The following is a 20,175-nucleotide window of genomic DNA, read 5'->3' as shown; positions in this document are numbered from 1 at the left end:
GCACAAACGTGATAAGAGGACCTTATGGGAAAAACGTAAAGTACAAGAAACGTAGTATATTGGCTCTGTAATTGCATTAGCATCGTTATCCTACTTAAGGAATTACATCACCTACATTCAGTTTGAGTCGAGTACAGTAAAGTAAAACATAAATGTGGTCCAGAGCCAGTTTGTGCGTTATCTGATGGAAGTTATAATTTAGACACAATTGCTCTTCTTGTTTAAATGAGCTACTACTATTGTGGAATATGCTTTTGCTATGGAGAGGGAAAGTGCAGACCTGCACCATCTGCTGGCTGCGATCAACACTTCAAATAGCCATTCATTTTACCATAAGGACATTTTTGATAACGGGTTAAAAAGCACCTAAAGGTGGAACTTTTCTGAAAGTTTTTTGAGATCATATATGAACAGAGCCAATAAACACAATATAATAGCATAACATTTTGCTTAGGAACACACCTGTAGCAATAAAACTAATATTGAACTACAAATCCCATGGCCATACATACATACATGCATACACACATACGTATGTACGTATATGTGTGTGTGTGTGTCTCCATTTTTCAGTTTTTGACATAATCTGAAAATATCCATAGTCCTAGATACTGTCTATAAATTCCATGATGAATAGACCAAAATAAATGACCTAAAATTACTTGGAAAAAGTCTGGTTCCATTGACTATATAAACATATAAATATTGTAATTCAGGTTAGATTTACTGAAGTGGTAATTTTTTTCTGAGAAACTTATAAACCCTGATTTCTTTACAGTGGCGGTGCTGGGAACCAGGAGCACCAGTATCTACAACGCAATGCAGCCATTTACTTTCTAAGAAGAAGCATTAAACTCCTCATACGTCTGGTTCCTATCACCACCTCTAGGAGTAATTCTGACTTTGTAAGCTTCTCTACAACAAAACATTTCAAATCAAACTAGTCTGACTGATTCTGCTGACATGTTAATAATTTAATTAGACAGATGTTGTGAAAAATGGGTGGAGTTCCCCTTTAAGTCCCAAACACCTGCCATTTATAGTCAGTCCAGAAGAACATGAATGAAGTGGCTCAAGTGTGACTGATTCATGACGGGTGCAACACAATGGCAAAAAAGTGGGATAGAACTAGATTGAGAGCTATGAAGTAAAACTTCGTACTGCCTGTACTCAATAATCAAATGCATTTTACGGATACACTTAAATTCAGATAAACGTTTATGATCAGTTTCAGTCATTTCACAAAGCAGAGCGAACAGAGATCTACACATAGATACAAAATGCAAATAGTATTTTTAAATGTAAGATATTAACTTCAAAAATTACCTGGAATGTGTGCAGTATGACAGCTTAGAAATGGCTGCATTTGACCATTTGAACCATCTTGTCTATTTACATTCATATACATGAAAAAAGAAAAAACAAGAACAAAACAGAAAGGCGTTTGCACTCATAGTTAAAGTTTTGAGTAGCATGGTTATGTTCCTTGAAATAAATGGCCAACTCAGTCAATTTAAGTCACGCATGCATAGGGCTCAATGATTTGGGCAAAATATGTAATTGCTTTTTTTTTTTTTTTGGAACCAACACTGCGATTTTAATTAGACTATTTTCTATACACTAAGCTGAATGTAGTGTGTCAGACTGCCAGTTCTGAGTTCTTAGTTTCAATGCCTCCACTTAAAACTTTGGGTGACGCTGGAAAATGTAAGATACAATTAAAACTGTAGCTCTTGCGATTTGAAAAGTGTAGTCCATCAAATTATAATTTTGTTATAAAGCAACTAATTATTCAGCCCTACATATGCATCAGTGCCACACTGCTCAGGGGATGTAGTCCTAATGTACAAGTTCCAGCTGGTTAGAAGTAAAAGGTAAAACTCCGCTGACATAGTAAGCTATGCCCAACGAAAGCAGGGCAATGACCAGCAGGAGCAGCAGCACCCTCCAGAATCCAAGGTCCTCCACAAACTCCTGCCACGTGGTGCGGAAGCTGGAAAGTACCCCATCGCTGTGGTGCAAGTGAGGATTCAGAAGCGAGTGGCTTTCCATGGCACTGTAAGGAATGAATAAGGACATATGTGATGGATGCACATTACCACTCAAAACTGGCATTATTAAGAAAATAAAAACAAAGTTGTTGCTGTTACATACAGCCACTTCATTAAGCAGCTTGTATCTACACTCTTTGTCCATTTTATCAGGTCCGTTTACCATATTTGTAATTTGCACTTTGTAACTCTACAATTACAGGTATTATTTGGGTGGTGGATCATTTTCAGCCACATCAGTGTCACTAGTTTGTGCTGCACTGGTATGAGTGGATCAGACACAGCAGTGCTGGTGAAGTTTTTAACCACTAACTGGAGCCCATCAGTTGTTAAGTCAAACTGGTCAGCCCCTTTCTACTAAATCCATGTGTGGAAAGGGACCACAACTGGACCAACACTGACTAGATATGCTTCGCGTGGAGGACTATTATGAGAACAGCAGTGCACAATAGCACTGCTGAGGTTCCTACACTGTATATTTGCTGCCCACTTTATTAGACACACCTAGTTTGTTGGAACACCTTGTCAGAGATAATTAGAGACTATGCCTTCACAATTTATGTCAGAAATCCTCTAGCCCTTCATCAGTGGCTGACCACAGGACCACTGTTGGCTGGTTATTTTCAGCAGGCAGACTGTTCTCAACTGAGCAGTGACATTAAGGGGAAAAAAACACAGCTGTATCTGATACACTCGTAACAGTGTAATATTCACTAAGATGCCATTACAAGCTCTGTAACAGTGGTCTTATGGTGGTTGCTTTGTAATAATGAATGGAGTAGAGAATGGCTAACAAACTTTGCAAAGGAAAAGCAAAAATTCAAGAAGGTTAAGAAAACATGACTGGTTGGTCTGATCTAACATGAAAACCCCTAATTTCAAATGTGACCTGATGTCACACAGGGTTACCACAAATGTTTCTCAATACGGTATGAGCCTACAGCTTCACTGATGACAAAATACAGTCAATTTCACTCCTGAGCACTACAAACTTATGTCTCGGCACAGAACAGAAACCTCTGTAAGTTGGTTGCGAAAAAAATATATATATTCGACTAAACTGAGCTTATTTACTTGCATCACTCAATTACAGTTTTAATTTCCAGCTGTTAATTTCAGTTAATCAATTATAAATACATGTAATCAGTATTACTGTATCCAAAAGCAACAGAGGTAACCGCAATTCTGACTGAAGCAAGTACTCCAGTATGGGATGTGACAGAGCACACGCATTTCGAACTTTCATTTCAAATACAAGAACTGAAATGCTGAACAACGTCTCTCGTTTCCACAATTACTGTAGGTACGCCCTTTTAGTGGACAGTAAGGCCTTATTTGCTTCTTTTCTACTGAGGAAGATTTATATGTTTACACTGGACAAGTAATATGATGTGCTTGCCATGGCTCACATTTCATTCTCAGCTATGTGGACCTTCTCTAGGCTGGAATGGGAGCTGCGGTTGAAACCTTTCACCTCCTGCTCCTCCAACCCCTCCAGCAGGCGAAGAGCATCTTTGTTTACACCACGACGCTTGGCCAGCACCAATGGGGTTGCTCCATTGTGATTACTGTATGAAACAAAAGAAAAATGAACTCCAGTGACTGTATTTGAGGGGAAAAAAATAAAAAGACTATACAGGTTATTGGTGGACTCTACTACTACTGTACCTAATAGGTCAGTTTCCTGAACGTGGATTAAACTTCGACTGAATTGGGGTGAACCACAATTTTTCAAACATAGGATTGTGTATGCTCCATACTGCACTCTGACATCTTCAATGATTAATGCCTGTGGATCACATTTTGCAATGGATAACTAAATGGATAACAACTGGTCGTACTATCTTTATTATTGATTACATTCTGATTCAATTGTGTTTTTTCTCCAAAAGTCAACACAGGCCATGTTATCTGATCCCAAATGTATCAGTCAGTATAAAAAGGAGAAAATCTCAAATTGGGAAACATGAATCTGCTTGTCTACTGAAATATGCCAATTAGACTGTCCTGGAATGAGAAAAACATACGTTTATGTTTATGTTTAACAGAGCCTGTAATCCTATAACAGACTTCCACTGCACTGTGTATTGTACATCTTTAAAAGATCTGACCCAATGCAAATTCAACTTGGAATGCTTTAATACTCAACAAAGCCAGTCTATATTAAAGAAGAGAAACAAAAACCGTGCAGTAGCCCCAGATAATAAGGAATGAGGTGATGTGCAATAAAGCCATGAAGCCACTGACCAGATATCAATCTTGAGTCCGTTGGACACTAGAAACTGGATGGTGTCCACATGGCCACACATGTGCAGGGCAGTATTGCCCTGTCCGTCAGTCGCTAGTAGGTCAGCTCCAAACTTATGGAGCAGGCGACAAATGTCCACATTGCCCCGAGCTGCAGCCAGATGCAGACCAGTCCTTCCTCGGCAGTCTCGTGCGTTGGGGTCAAAGCCAGATTCCAGCAAGCGTTTGGTGTATGGCAAGACACCATCAATGCAGGCCTGCAGCAGAGGCACGGTGGTCTGCAAAGAATCGTTGACGAAGACGTACGACATGTTGTACGCTGGATCTCAGCTGAAATTCAAAAGGAAACCATAAGAACTCATTTCATTTATTTACAGCATTTGGCAGACGCTCTTATCCAGAGCGACTTACAGTTTGATCATTTTACACAGGTAGGCGAAGATGATGTTAGGAGTCTTTCCCAAGGACTCTTATTGGTATAGTGTAGGGTGCTTATCCAGGTGGGGACACACACACTGCTGATTCATTCTTCATGTTGAAACATTTCTATAGCCTGTTAAAACTACAGCCTTAAAATCCAAATAAACCTGCTGATTAGCCATATTAGCTAACTAACAAACAATCTATAGACCAGCAGTTCCCTGGTTCTGGAGTAGTTTGGAGCACAGGGAAGAATCACGGTTGGGAACCACTGGTTTAAGGGTATGCCACATACTAATGACAGATTATTGGCACCATCAGAAAGGGATGACTGGCTTAATTTTACTGAATGGCAGGTTTGGCTCCTGAGTTCATCCAGAGTAAGATAAATGATAAGGAAATCAGTGTGGCTAACAGTTACTGGCCACAGATGAAAGGTGATGACAGATGAAGTAACCAATAAGAACAGAGATCATAGTAAGAATATGCAACGCCACACTGACAAAAACTCAACTTATAAAAACGTCTTTACTGTGCTTTAGGGCTCGAATTATAAAAACATTCTGAAGTGTACATAGTTCAGCCTTTCTGGAGCATGAAATACTCATGGACAACTCTTGAATGGCTGAGCTACACACTTAAAAAATATGACTCTTCCAGGGTCCTTTAGTAAAGGCAATGCTTCCATTTAGAACCATTCCATGCTTAATTTGCAAAAATGTGGTTGAGCCATTTTCAGAAAAGTTTTAGCTAAATAGATTCATACAACACATTCTGCATCAAGCCATTTGACCAGACCAAGAAACATTTAAGCATGAAGAGGTTCTAACATTATACAAGACTCATGATTCTAGTTATTACCTTTACTAAAAACCCTTGAAAACCCGCTTTTTTATGAAGTGTGTAACGTTAGTACAGTAACAACCTAAATGTGTTAGTGACCAACCTCTCCGAAAATGAAGTTAGCTATCGTTAGAGAAGTTAAACTGAGCCGCTAACATGTCAGGAATAGAAGCCGAAACACCACATCTGTAAATCTCAGCATATCACTCTAAAGGCAGCTCGTTATCGGAACAAAACCTTGTATCTCCAAAATGAGAACTTTACAGGAGAAGGAAAAAACATACTCCACTTTTAATGTAAGTCAATGGAACCAGACATCTTTCCAAGTCAATCTGGGTCATTTATTTTCGTCCATTCGTCATGAAATTTACATACAATATATAGGACGACGAGTTCTTTCAAATGATAAAAATGGAGATACGAGGTTTTATTCCGACAGCAGCGATATGTATACTGTTTATCAGGTGCTTTAGCACACCATATATTAATAGTAAAGCTAGTTAACCTAACTAGCTAGCTTGGTAGTGCAAACGTCCGTTAACACAGCAAATGGCCCAGACGAACGTTATGATTTAAATACACGGCAATAAAAATCTGTTAGACGCACGCGAAGTACACGTAATACCTCATTACCTGAGTAAGATGTCCGAAAAGGCTTTAACTCGTGTCGGAAACAAAACGTCCTTATAAATTAAAGACAACTAGCTAGCTTGCTCGCTAAACACAAAAACATGTGACGTAAACGCCAACTACAACGGCGGATTTATAGACTACATCACCCAGGATGCCGTGCAATGTTTTGTTGACGTTGGACTGCGACGTTTCTTCCGACAAATCTGGGGGATGTAGTTCATTTGGCTCCTTTTAACTGAAGAATAACATGAAATAGACCTCATTATCCACAATCCAGCGCGCTGTATTTTTATCGTTGACTTTAAACACCGATGACAGCACAGGATGGAGGCAGGTAAGAAATGTAGAAATAAAAAACAGTATCAACCAAGCTATAATGTATCGATCAAGAATGGGTATCGCGTGCATGTCATGCTGAAAGTTGGGATTTGTCCGAAGTGAAATGGTCAAGCCGCTTCCTTCAGTATCGTTGTTCCCGAAGGGTTTCGTAACTGAGTTTCAAGTTTTCTCATTGTTCTTCGGTGCTGGCCTGAACGCATCTACCCGGCACAGTCTGACTCATGAAGGCGCTGCTCATAATTTACGTATCAACTTTAAACCATGTTAACGTGCTCTGTCATTTTAGCGGTCAGCTGAGCAGCTCACTGCCCTGACCACACTGTACACGGGTTAATTAGTTAAGTGTGAGATAAACAGTGCTGAATAATAATAGTAATAATACGTCTGAAGGCGATAAAGTCGTAAATGCTCTTTTTTCCAGTCCTGTCAGTAGCTTCTGTACTCAGCTAGCAGAAAGCGCAAACACAAATGATACATACCGACACAATTATTCTTCCTGTTTAGATTTAAGTGCTGTTTCTGGGCATTTCCTGTCATGGTTGTAACAGTAATACGTCTTTCATCTTTACAGTTTTAGCCAAGTATGAAAACCAGATCAACGTGTTCTCTGAATACCTAGAAGACTTGCCTGACACTGATGAGCCAGTATGGATCTTAGGAGAATGTTACGATGTTAAAACAGGTAACACGACTAATGGACATTTGGTAGTTCATCCAGGATTGGTAAGGTGAACAATATGGCCAAAACTGAAAGGAGTATTTCTCTGCCAAATTAAGTGGTTCAGATGTAAGCAAAGTCATTCCGAGTGGTTTGATGTGAAATGGATCATTGTAGAGAAACTCACAGGCTCAGATTTATTTTCAGAGGTGGGGATAGGAACCAGGGCCTTTCTATTTACTGTCCATCACCAACAGTGAACCTACGCATATCTTCTGAACTGTAATGCTGATGATAGTAAAATAGTCATAAATCTGGAGAAAAAACAGTTTTTTTCTCCCTGCATGTACCCCACCGTAATGAATAGATTAAAATAAATGGATTAAAACACATTTTAGGCCAACACTTTATCACAAAACTATCATAAAACAGCGTATCTGACATCAGGCAGCATATATCTAAACATTTCATATAATAACTTTCTGTGAGAGATATGTGGTTCCAGTCACCACCACTGTGAACAAGTCTAACTCGAAAACAGAAAGTTTCACACCAAACCACGGATTGACTTTGCTTCCATCTTAAACATTTAATCATGTAGAATTTTTGAAAAATTGGTGGAGCTGCCCTTTAACTTCTAGAAACTTGAATGTACACAATACACAACATGTATCACGGTGTTGTGAGGGAAAATGCACCACCAAAGCAGGAGCAGGAGTGCCGTGTTTTAAACAAGCTCTTAAAAACTTTAATTACATTGATGTGGTTTAAAATTCAAGGTCTGATGCTGTTAAATCAAATATTTAAGGAGGACAGGAGGAAAAAAGCAATTGGTAAAAATAAATGAATAAATTAAGATTGTGTTACAGTGGGCTGACATCCAATCTGTTCCTTGTTAGTAAGCAGTTTATTCAGATAAACACACTGGTTGTTGAGTACATACTGTCTATAATTATGATATAATACATATATTAAACATGCATTGTGGAAGTACTGACGAGACCCATGATTTCATGTCCTTTTAGGCAAATCAGAGCTTCTTTCAGATGTGCGTTCGCGGCTGTGGTTCACATACAGGAAAAAGTTCTCCCCTATAGGTCAGTGATTTACATACGTTTTCTGAGGTTGCCTGGTTTAGTGTTTCTTTCTGGGAGAAGAACCTGACTGAAATTGCTTTTAGTCCATATTGTGAGAGCCATGACTCAAATTTGTGTTGTTTTTTGTTGAGTTGTGGGCCGTATTTAAAGGCGCTGATGTTGTATTCCTGGGCTGTAGGAGGAACAGGCCCATCATCGGACACAGGCTGGGGCTGCATGCTGCGCTGTGGGCAGATGATACTTGCACAGGCCCTGGTCTGCAGACACTTGGGACGAGGTAAGGCAAAAATACAGTACTACAGAAATACAAAACAATCAAGGCTATTCAGAGCTGCTTGTCTTTCATGTCTGATATCACAAACTACACTACCATTCAAAACTTTGGAATCTCCTGTCATATTGGTTTAATTTTTTTTTTTTGCAGTACTACACATAAATATAAATGAGGCACCACAAGGATTTTAGATGTATTCAACATTCCAAGTGTTTTGGAAACAGGATAATGATAATTGCCTATTTATCTATTTATAGTCCATTTTTATCAAGTTATTTGCCTCAAGATTAAGAAAAATCAAGAACAATATGAGGCATTGTGGATGTTTATTTTATTATAATATTACCAGAAATGTTGAAGCAGTTATTCATCACTTCATTTATCAGTCTGCACATTCTGGATCTCTTTTTTTTCTACAGCTTCCAGTTAATTACTTGAAACTTTTGAGGTTGCACAGGGCAGTATATTAGAATCATTTACATATATATCTTTATGAGACAAGAGCTCATTCAACTCAAGACTCTCTACCAAAATGCACCTCAGAGCGCCACAGGAAGTCATTCTTACCTGTGGCCATCAAACTCTATAACTCCTCCCTCAGTGTGTGATTCACACAACTCAATACCAAAACTGTTCATATGTGCAATAATAACAATTGTGTGTGTAATAACTCAGAGGGACACTAACTTCATTTAAATAATTGTAACTGCTTTATACCTGATGTTTCATATTACTATCATAATCACTGCCACCTTACTATATTCATAAGTACTTAAATCCTGTGTACATACTGTAAATTTCTCTATATTGTCTTAAATTATTAGTAAGGTGTTTATTTTTACATAAATGGCTGCAACTGTAACAACTGCAATTTCCCCCTGGGATCAATAAAGGAATCTGAATCTGAATCTGAATATCTGCAACTAATAACTTTTATGGTGCTGGGCAATATAATATAATATGGCGATACTTGAGATTTACACCATATTTATTGATCTGATACATCTGATCAGTGGGAACCAAGAAAAAAGAACCAGTAGTGCTACATTAAAAAAAAGTGTGAACACTTTTATTCAATATTTGACAAAACTTACTGTTTTGCAGTAAATCCAGTTAAATGGGACTAATTTCACTCTCTTCATAATGAAACATGCAGTTGGTCAGTGTTCTTCAGGTAGTCCAAAATATGTTCAGAAAAGTATACTGTATTGTATCATCACATAATTTATCATGATAACAACGTATATTGTCATACTACCCAGCCCTAATAGTGACTGCACTGTTTACTGAAACACCATAGAGTGGCGGTGGGTAGCAGAGGGAACTCAGCCAGTGGAGTACCAACGCATCCTACACTGCTTTCTGGACAGAAAGGATAGCTGTTATTCGATTCACCAGATGGGTAAGTGATACTTTATATGTGTGTGTATGTGAGTGCAGGCGTGTAAATAAAAACCTCAGTCTTGTCCTGCACTCTCTCGTCTCTGCTTGGTCCAAGCTCACACAATGAACCATATTGTTCTACCGATTATGACCGTTTGTCATTTCACGGCGGTCACCAGTAGAACTGTCAATGTTCTCTGTACAGCTCTTAAATAAGACTCAGTGCAGACCACGTTCATTACATGTCCCCATTTTTTTACCACCCTCAGCCCCCCTGTGTGTTTTATTGTTCTATATGAGTACTTTCTGTGCATTGTCTCTGTGTCTGAGCAGCTCAGATGGGGGTGGGCGAGGGGAAGTCTGTTGGAGAATGGTATGGTCCAAATACAGTGGCGCAAGTACTCAAGTAAGTGCCAATTTCTTCTTCTCTCTCTCTTCAGAAAAGTAAAAATATTTGGAATAGTCTATATAATACAGTTTGAAGTATTAGTTTAATTTATTTTGCTGGCATCATGTTGTTTTGAAAAGTGCTGGAAAGCAAAGAACTAAGCAAAGAAATGTAGCCTATGATAATATTTGGTCAGAAACAGGCCTACAGTGGCAATTAGGGACAGGAAATTCTGTTCATTTTATGCACTTGGTTATTTTGAACTGTTTGTTTTAGTTAGAGATGGGGTTGTAATCTGTTCCAATCCAGGCATATTTTAATAGATCAGCAACATGAAGACAGATCCAATTATGATCTTTTGTTATGTTTTTTGTGCTCCATTTACACCCCTTGCACAGGGCTATTCTGCACAGGGCTATTCTGCAGAGGGCTATTCTGCACAGGGCTATTCTGCACAGGGCTTTTCTGCTTATAATGTACAATCCCAATTCCAATGAAGTTGGGATGTTTTGTAAAACATAAATAAAAACAGAATACGATGATTTGCAAATCCTTTTCAACCTATATTCAATTGAATACTCTACAAAGACAAGATATTTAATGTTCAAACGGATAAACTTTATTGTTTTTTGCAAATATTCACTCAATTTGAATTTGATGCCTGCAACACGTTCCAAAGAAGTTGGGACTGAGGCGTGTTTACCACTGTGTTACACCACCTTTCCTTTTAACAACACTCAATAAGCGTTTGGGAACTGAGGACACTAATTGTTGAAGCTTTGTAGGTGGAATTCTTTCCGGTTCTTGCTTGATGTACAACTTCAGTTGCTCAACAGTCCGGGGTCTCTGTTGTCATATTTTGTCATAGAAGTTGGGACAGGGGCAACAAAAGACTGGGAAAGTTAAGGAATACTCAAGAAACACCTGTTTGGAACATTCCACAGGTGAACAGGGTAATTGGAAACAGGTGAGTGTTGTGATTGGGTATAAAGGAAGCATCCCTGAAAGGCTCTGTCGTTCACAAGCAAGGATGGGGCGAGGTTCACCACTATGTGAACAACTGTGTTGTTCAACAGTCTGGGGTCTCCGTTGTCGTATTTTGCGCTTCATAATGCGCCACAAATTTTCAGTGGGAGACAGGTCTGGACTGCAGGCAGGCCAGTCTAGTACCCGCACTCTTTTACTACGAAGCCATGCTGTTGTAACACGTGCAGAAATGAAATAAGCAGGACGTCCCTGAAAAAGACGTTGCTTGGATGGGCACTAACACCCCCCCATACCATCAGAGATGTTGGCTTTTGAACTTTGTGTCCTGATAACAATCCGGACAGTCCTTTTCCTCTTTGGCCCGGAGGACACGACGTCCATGATTTCCAAAAACAATTTGAAATGTGGACTCGTCAGACCACAGGACACTTTTCCACTTTGCGTCAGATGCATCTCAGATGAGCTCGGGCCCAGAGAAGCCGGCGGTGTTTCTGGGTGTTGTTGATATATGACTTTCACTTTGCATGGCAGAGTTTTAACTTGCACTTGTAGATGGAGCGACGAACTGTGTTCACTGACAGTGGTTTTCTGAAGTGTTCCTGAGCCCATGTGGTTAATATCCGTTACAGAATGATGTTGGTTTTTAATGCAGTGCCGCCTGAGGGAATCGAAGGTCACAGGCATTCAGTGTTGGTTTTCTGCCTTGCTCCCTTTATACCCAATCACAACACTTACCTGTTTCCAATTACCCTGTTCACCTGTGGAATGTTCCAAACAGGTGTTTCTTGAGTATTCTTTAACTTTCCCAGTCTTTTGTTGCCCCTGTCCCAACTTCTTTGGAACGTGTTGCAGGCATCAAATTCAAAATGAGTGAATATTTGCAAAAAACAATAAAGTTTATCTGTTTGAACATTAAATATATTGTCTTTGTAGTGTATTCAATTGAATATAGGTTGAAAAGGATTTGCAAATCATCATATTCTGTTTTTATTTATGTTTTTTACACAACGTTCCAACTTCATTGGAATTGGGGTTGTATTTTTTTACCACCTTCCTCTCAGGCCATTAGAAGCATACACAATATATAAATGCATCATTTGCACGAAAATACTTACGTACATACATACGTACATAGGATAAAATACATTTCAGACAAAGTGGTAACTTATCATCTTCTTTGCAAACAATGACACTTTATGCATATTAACCTTCTCTGCAGACTTTTTAACATCAGAATATGTGAGAACACATGGCTATGTTCATGAAACGTGGCTCTTTTTCATATTGACAATATCTTAGATCTGATTGGACTATAATATTAAATGCTGTAACTGTGAGTTGCCTGAATAATGACAGGGAACCGCTGCTGTGCTGTGTTTGGAGGAGAGGATGGATTTTCTCTCTCTTCATTTTGTTAGCAGCGACCACCCCTCCCCCTTTCCTAAAATCATAAACTCTTCAAATCTACACAGTTCACAAAAATGGCATGTTCATCATTCAGAACAGTGAGCTTCACCGAAAGGGGATGAGTCTGCATGCAACAGGATAACCAGGCTCTTCCAGTAATATTCTGGAATGGAGTTTTAAGTTCAAATATTTACGGAAAGGTCATGTTAAAACTGACCATACAGGTGTTCTCCTTGTAAAAATAATATTCTCAAACATCTTTAACTCAGGCCCAAATAAACCGACACATTTTTGCCAGATATTTCCTGCCCAGTGTGTCCATTGACAAACTATTAACAGACTCTTTTCATCTGGTACGTTGTCTGAAACAACAATGAGTAAGTCCGTAAACACTGAAAACTAGAAACAGATGCATAACTGATCTGCGTTTTTCTAAAAGCATCTTAGCGTTTAGAGCTTTGCTGTGTTACAGATGTTTGCTGTGTTACAGACGTTTACTCGAGCAAACTAACTAGCTTAGCTGATTAATATATAGTGTGTTAAAGCACCTGCTAAACAAAATTATATATAATGAGCTGCCGTTAGAGTGATATGGTGTGATTTACAGATATGAGCAAGTATTTCGGCTTCTATTCCTGACATTAGCAGCTCAGTTTAACTTCTCTAGTTAACTTCGAGTTAACCTGCTAACTGTATGTCCTAGAAAACCAAAATGAAATTAGTTCAGAAAGGGTTTGACAGAAAATATTGTGGATTTTTGTTTGTTTTTGTTTTTTTGCTCCCAGGAAACTTGCGCTGTTTGATGATTGGAACTCCTTAGCTGTGTATGTGTCAATGGACAACACTGTAGTGATAGAAGACATCAGTAAGTGTTTGGGCACTATGCTCTACATTCTTGCAGTGTACACTACATACTTCACACCAAATTAAGAAAAAAATGTTGAAGAACAAGTTTGGAGGAACCTCCTCATTATGTAAACGTTTTCTTGGAACTGTACATCCAAGCCAGTAACCTTTTAGAACATCTTTATAACATCTCTCTCGCTCTCTTTCATAGAAAAGCAGTGCCATCAGGCAAATCAGGAAGCAAAGCCCAGGGCAGGCCCCTGTGCCTGGGGGGAAGTTTACACCTCAGACGAGTCATTGTCAGGGCAACGGCAGGCTCCGTGCCCCCTCTCTCACTTCCATGCCACCTCCCAGCATCCCCTGGACTGGAGGCCCCTGCTTCTGCTTATTCCTCTCCGCATGGGCATCAACGACATCAACCCCGTCTACATTCAGGCCCTCAAAGTATGGAGAGTTCTGGTCTTAAACTCTAGATGCTCTTCACAGCAGACTTGTATTATATGATTTAAACTAAATGAAATGAATGGAATGGAATGTTACTGATGTTTAACTTGTTATGAACTACATCAAGATAAATTATACAAAACCAGAACTTTACACTAAAAAATACTTAAAAACACATAATGCTCAAACAATATTGCTGAAATATTATTAAGTGACAAAAAAATAACCAAAATAGTGACTTGACAGGAGAAGGCAAAGTGTTCTCTGCTTTTAATGTAAGTAGTGATCATTTTTAATCTCAAGAAATTTCTATTGGTCCATTCTTCATAATGTGATCAAATGACACAGAAAACTGTGATACCTGACAGCAGTGAGAGTCAAACTCTCTCTCTTCTTTTTTTTTCTTCAAGGAATGTTTTAAGATGCCTCAGTCGTGTGGAGTGCTGGGGGGAAAGCCCAACTTGGCTTATTACTTCATTGGATTTGTAGGTGAGTTCTCTCACATTGAGTTTCTCTGTGGTGTGTAATACAATTTCAAAAGCAACCTTATGGAATAACAAGTACTCGTCTATCTTTTTTTTTTTTAACCTCCAGACGATGAGCTGATCTATCTGGACCCCCACACCACACAGTTAGCTGTGGACTCGGAGACGGGGAGCACTGTGGACGATCAGAGTTACCATTGTCAGAGGAACCCTCGGCGCATGAAGATCACCAGCCTGGACCCGTCTGTAGCACTGGTAAGACTGTCAGTGTGAACGTCTAGGGCTTCACAATACATCATGTGTTCATGGGCCCATATCATGGGAAACCTCACTTATTTTAAATCAAACAGTTTGATTGGGGCAGCATGGTGGCGTGGTGGGTAGCGCTGTCGCCTCACAGCGAGGAGTTCGATTCCCCGGCTGGGTGACCGGGCCCCCCCCCCGCGACCCTGAGGGAGAAGCGGCTTAGAAAATGGATGGATGGATGTTTCAAAATGTACCATTCACTCCCCAAACCATACAGTTTATATATGGATGTTTTTTTGTGTGATGTCACAAGAATCAGTCTCATTTGCATATATTCACCTACTCAGCTTACAGTAGTTTAGTCAAAATATGGCAAAACATTCACTATGTCACATTATTGGTTCACCTGTACTGTGGTTTTAATATATTGACCATTTTGTGAGGAATGCCACAGGTCACCAAATGGTGTGATACAATAGCAAGAGCAAAAGTATTTTGTACTATTTTACACACAGTTCTACCCAACAGTCTGTTTTTATTTGAAATTGTTTCCTTTTACCATATATACAAACAATGGTTAATGTGTTTTCTGTGCTTTTGGGTAACAGGGCTTCTTCTGCAAGAGTGAGGAGGACTTTGACAGCTGGTGTAATCTAGTCCAGCAGGTAGGGCACTCGCACTGTCTATGAATCATCCAGCCTGCTGGTGTGGTAGAGCTTTAATCTATTCTCCTTATGATCCAAAAGGAGATTCTGAAGAAGCGGAACCTGCGGATGTTTGAGCTGGTGGAGAAGCATCCCTCTCACTGGCCACCGTTCATTACCCCGACTAAACCTGAGGTGCAGACCACAGGAGCAGGTGGGAGTGCTGCTTTGAACCTCACCCAAACTTTAAATCTTTCAGCTGGTTATTCTGTGGCAAACCTCTGAGCCATTTCAGAGCTTTAGAAGAGACTTCTTAGATAAACATCTTCTTTCACTAGACAGTGGCCAGTAAAAGTATGGACTTAATACGCACTATAATGCCAAAAGTGTGTGGACAACATTAATATGGAGCTGCCCCTTTTGCAGCTGTAACAGCCTCCACTTATCTAGGAAGTCTTAGGAATTTGTGTATTTGTGAGGTGAGGCACTGATGCTGGATGAGAAGGCCTGACTTGTAACTGACATCCCAGTTCATGTAAAGGTGTTCAGAGGGATTGAGATCAGGGCTCCGTTAAGTGAACTCCCACCAAACTCGTCAAACCATGTTTTTATGGTCCTCGCTTTTTTCTCCCACCATCTAGATGCTTCCATTTCACAGTAGTAGCACTTACAGTTGACGGGGGCAGATCTAGCAGGGCAAAAATTTCAATAACTAACTTGTAGCAAAGGTGGCATCCTATGATCATGTCTTGTTGAAAGTCATTGAGCTCTTTACTGCCCATTCTACTGCCAATGTATCTAATCTATGGAGACTATGTGCTTGGTTTTATGCTTCTGTGAGGCTGATACACATGAACTCAAAAATGATTAGGGTTGTCCACATACATTTGGCCATATAGTGTAAGTTTAAACCTGTGATGATAGGAACCAGGGGTCCCGAAGTCTGCTGCTCAAATATACCCTTGTTATTTACTATCAAAAAAGACTAGTAAACTGTAGACTGTCTTAATTACATAAGATATGTAATATTGCTTATGCTAAAGTAATGTTTTGTTTCCATTTCATTTCACCTTACACTGCTCTATATGTATCTCAGCTTTAAAAATATGTTTTAGGCCAGAATTTTATCTCACAGTTACTGTAAAATCTATCATAAAAACTAGTGCACAATCTCAGGCATCAGCCAGTTTATTTCTGTCCATTTTGTGCAATAACTTCTTGTGAGGGAGCTTTTAGAAGCATTAAACACTTCAGATGTCTGGTTCCTATCACCACCATTGTGAAAAATTCTGGAAAAGTACTTTGTTTAAGTCTTAACAAGTTAATTATGCACACATTTTGTAAAATTGGTGAAATGACCATTTAACTAGTCAGCATACTGTCTATAGCAGTTGTTCCCATTGTTGGTCCTGTCTTTCCCCTGGTCACATCTACTTCAACCCATGAAGAGCCTTAGCTGACTTCTTCATTCTAACGAATGAGTTGTTCAAGTGATATCACTGTCAATTTTAGAGATTATCTGAAAGGGACAGAAGCCACTCTTGGCATCCTATTCTTCCACATAGCCCTCTGAGCTGATGAGTAGCTCGGCTTTGTGCCATATTGACTGGAAAGCTGTGGTAACGTTCCATGAAAGATTGTTTTTTAATTGACCATATACATCATGATCAGCGGGCAAAAAGACAAACATTTACCCCATATGCAATCAGCTGCTCTGATAGCTTCAAATAGTTCTTTTTGAAAGGGTGGTCATGCAATGCAGCTATTACAGAGTGGATAGATGCTTAGTTTAGGTGAAAAAGCCTTTAAATTCTCCTCCTTATTCCAGTAATACATTTCATCTCTGAACACCTGACTGAAATTGGGTAGTTGTTATTATTCAGTGCTCTGTATAGATACTCAGATAGTATACATGTGTATATCCAGGCACTGCTTAGTGAAAGCGATCTGAACCATTTTCCCCTTGAGCAACCTCCTCTGTCTGCTTTGTTCTTTCTTCCTCAGAGTTCATCGAGTCCACAGACAAGCTGTTCGAGTCGGAGGAGGAGTTTGAGATCCTAAACGTGTGAGCTCCACCCTCTCCCCCTCCCTCCATGCAATCAATGAAAGATCAGGATAGAGGTGGAGCCTCAGGTTTCTGCTCATCCATGCTGCACAAGTGCCTCAGATCAACACCAAGCACAACACAGTTATCAATACGCAAAAAACAAACAAACAAACAAAAAGCAACCAGTAATAATGAAGCAGGGCTAGGGAATGACCTCCTGGCCAGCTAATCCAGATGGATGGAAAGTCAGTATTTACAGCATCACTGAGCTCATGCTGTCTCACTTTGGAACGCAAAGAAAAGAAAAACAATAAGCCACGGATCACTGTAGCCACTCTGTGTGATGTTTTTTTAGGCACGTCTGAGAGACTTGTTTTTTTTTATAACTGTTCAGAGAATTCTCTGATTGCATGAACTTTATTGTACTGTATCACAGCATCTCCCACTGCAAAATGAAACAGGACCTGGGGGAGGACGGGCATGGGAATGATACTTTCCGTAGAAGTCACGGTTGCAGTTCATACATGTATTACCTCCTGAATCCAGGAGACAGCAGATATGCAGAAATCTTTTATACAGTGTTAAATGAGGAAAAGGACAAAAACCTTATCTGTGGAAAGTGCCTCTCTCTCTCTCTCTTTGACATATTTATGTTATACGGAATGGTTAAGGTCGTTGTTTCCTTTCCTCATTAACCAAACAGGTTAAAATAATTGCACCCTCTACAAACTCCTCTAAAATTGTGTTCATGTAAATATGCCTGCAAATAAAGATATTTAAACACCCTTCTTTGGTTTTCCATTGCTTTCTTTCTTTTCTAAGAATAAAAGAGTGCTTCTATGACTGTGACAGTGGCCTATAATAAGTGGAATCTTTTCACTTCAGTGGCTAAATGTGAGCACGGTTTTCGAGGCTGGACTAGACACAGAACATGGACACGATGCTGGAAACAATAAACGGCCTAAGCACATATAAATTATTTGACATTATTTAAGTAAAAGCTATCTACTAAATTCACTGAAGGTCAGTATGTCATACAATATACTGGCTTTAAAATTTCTCAAAAAATAGTCTCATCAGCATTTTCCCTCCTCTTTTTCTTTGTTTTCAGACCTTTCTCTGACAGGGAGAGAGGGGGGTGGGGGAGGTTTTTTTTTTTTTTTGCAGTGGCAGAGTGTTGCATAAGAACTCCAGTCATGATCTCCACTCTGTCCAGCAGAGGGAGGCAGGCACTCGCCAAGTTTGCCAAGGGCCACAAAAGGCCGTTCTGCATGGAATGTGTTCAGTCGGGAACCTCTAGTCTTAGCGCATCTTAGAGCAGTGTTGCATCATGCCGAATCGCAAACATCTGATAAGAAAGCACGCACGCATGAGTCACAGTCAAGAATACCTTGGCACTTTTTTATTGCAATAGCTCTATGACAAGCAAAACCCAATTTGATAAATATACACCAAAAATAAAATATAAAAATGTAGAACTGACAAAAAAATCCCCCAGACATCCCTCGTTTGTGAAATCAAGGAAAGTGGGTGCTGTGTAGCATGGTCAACGAGAGAAAAGGGATATCAAAAATTACAATATTTACAAAGGAAGACGGTGTTCAGAATGATCCGATTCGGTCAGCACTATCAGCGTGGTTCAGCCCGATCGCAAACTTTTAAGCAGCAGATGTGAGCATTGACTGGGATCCTCAAGAGAAACAACAAACTGCAAATTGTCAACACACGCTCTGCCCATCTCAGATTCCTCTTTTTTTCTTCCCCCTCCCGCCCCTCTCTCTCTCTCTCTCTCTCTCTTCCTTAATCCAAACAAAAGGCAAATAACTCAGTTCTACAATTCCAAACAATAAGAGTTATCCCCGAATTCTAGATCCTCGAGAGAGCCCAAAGTACAAAAACACAAGCTTGATTAGTTTTCAGGTTGTCACTGTAGTTATTGTGTAGAAAAAAGTTTCCAAGAAACGGTATACTACTGTTAATTTTTTTTCCCATTTCACATATTACATACATTAAAGCAACGCAATATCATGACACAATAGCATGACACAAAAGCTAGTCAAAGAAAGAAAGGGCCGGCCACGAGGGTCCCGCCATCGAAACGAATGGAGAAGATCACTGACATACAGCTTTGTCCCAACATCATCTGGACTACTACTGTAAAGCTAACACTTCTTACTACACAGCTTTCAACCACAACCTCTACCCAACATCTCTTCATATAAAGCTTTCAGGTACAGGCAAGAAAGGGACTTGTTAATAACCCTTAGTCATTTAAAAATAAATAAAATAAATAAATAAATAATAAATAAATGAATAAATAAATCAATAAAAAAAAAAACAAAGACAAAGAGATGTGAGAAACACATGGTCTTAAGTAAGGTCATATTTACACAATTTCTCCCTCTCTGCGAGTTATATATTAATATAATTGCAATCACCAGCAATGCTCTGTACAAACTGTCCCGCATACAGTGAACATCACCGTATTCAAGAAATAAAACGTTAAATTCATGAATAAATAACCAACCAACGTACAGAACAGAGCATTGTGTAGAACAGTAGGCTACAGTATGTACTGTATAGGAATGGATGAGCGCATAGACGTTTGTTAGTACAGTACCAGTGCAGTGTTCAGCTATATGTGGCATGGTGTGTCAGATTGGTGACCAACAGGGGAAAAAAAGCAACCGCATTGTTCAGTAAACATTTCTTTTCGTCCAGTCGTGGGCTAAGAAA

General features: G+C 39.5%; 2 protein-coding genes across 2 annotated transcripts; one reads left to right on the top strand and one right to left on the bottom strand.

Annotated features, from left to right (window-relative positions):
- Positions 1–1,200: 1,200 nt before the first annotated feature.
- ankrd46a (ankyrin repeat domain 46a) lies at positions 1,201–6,343 on the bottom strand. Its single transcript, XM_017701092.2, has 4 exons — positions 6,195–6,343; positions 4,299–4,628; positions 3,461–3,619; positions 1,201–2,056 (listed from the first exon to the last, which is right to left on the bottom strand). Exons 2-4 carry the CDS (start codon positions 4,607–4,609, stop codon positions 1,840–1,842), a joined length of 687 nt encoding a protein of 228 aa, XP_017556581.1. The 5' UTR covers positions 4,610–4,628; positions 6,195–6,343; the 3' UTR covers positions 1,201–1,839.
- Positions 6,344–6,440: 97 nt separating this feature from the next.
- atg4a (autophagy related 4A, cysteine peptidase) lies at positions 6,441–18,227 on the top strand. The gene is made up of 13 exons (XM_017701143.2): positions 6,441–6,528; positions 7,105–7,215; positions 8,217–8,288; positions 8,467–8,565; positions 9,863–9,964; positions 10,279–10,351; positions 13,513–13,592; positions 13,785–14,017; positions 14,428–14,506; positions 14,612–14,757; positions 15,357–15,413; positions 15,495–15,606; positions 17,397–18,227. Exons 1-13 carry the CDS (start codon positions 6,519–6,521, stop codon positions 17,459–17,461), a joined length of 1,239 nt encoding a protein of 412 aa, XP_017556632.1. The 5' UTR covers positions 6,441–6,518; the 3' UTR covers positions 17,462–18,227.
- Positions 18,228–20,175: the final 1,948 nt, after the last annotated feature.

Source organism: Pygocentrus nattereri, chromosome 16, assembly GCF_015220715.1.
Source record: "Pygocentrus nattereri isolate fPygNat1 chromosome 16, fPygNat1.pri, whole genome shotgun sequence".
In the NCBI taxonomy this organism is placed as follows: Eukaryota; Metazoa; Chordata; class Actinopteri; order Characiformes; family Serrasalmidae; genus Pygocentrus; species Pygocentrus nattereri.
The sequence above is the reverse complement of the archived record's forward strand: the minus strand, read 5'-3'. Positions and strand labels throughout refer to the sequence as shown.

What these genes read in the sequence shown, in the direction of transcription:
- atg4a (XM_017701143.2), top strand. An exon ending in TGTAGTGATAGAAGACATCA is followed by an intron (nt 13,593 to 13,784) that starts GTAAGTGTTTGG and finishes TCTCTTTCATAG; the next exon opens with AAAAGCAGTGCCATCAGGCA. An exon ending in TTACTTCATTGGATTTGTAG is followed by an intron (nt 14,507 to 14,611) that starts GTGAGTTCTCTC and finishes TTTAACCTCCAG; the next exon opens with ACGATGAGCTGATCTATCTG.
- ankrd46a (XM_017701092.2), bottom strand. Translation starts at nt 4,609, where the DNA reads ATGTCGTACGTCTTCGTCAACGATTCTTTGCAGACCACCGTGCCTCTG. An exon ending in GGACTCAAGATTGATATCTG is followed by an intron (nt 3,620 to 4,298) that starts GTCAGTGGCTTC and finishes TGTTTCATACAG; the next exon opens with TAATCACAATGGAGCAACCC. An exon ending in CACATAGCTGAGAATGAAAT is followed by an intron (nt 2,057 to 3,460) that starts GTGAGCCATGGC and finishes CATTCCTTACAG; the next exon opens with TGCCATGGAAAGCCACTCGC.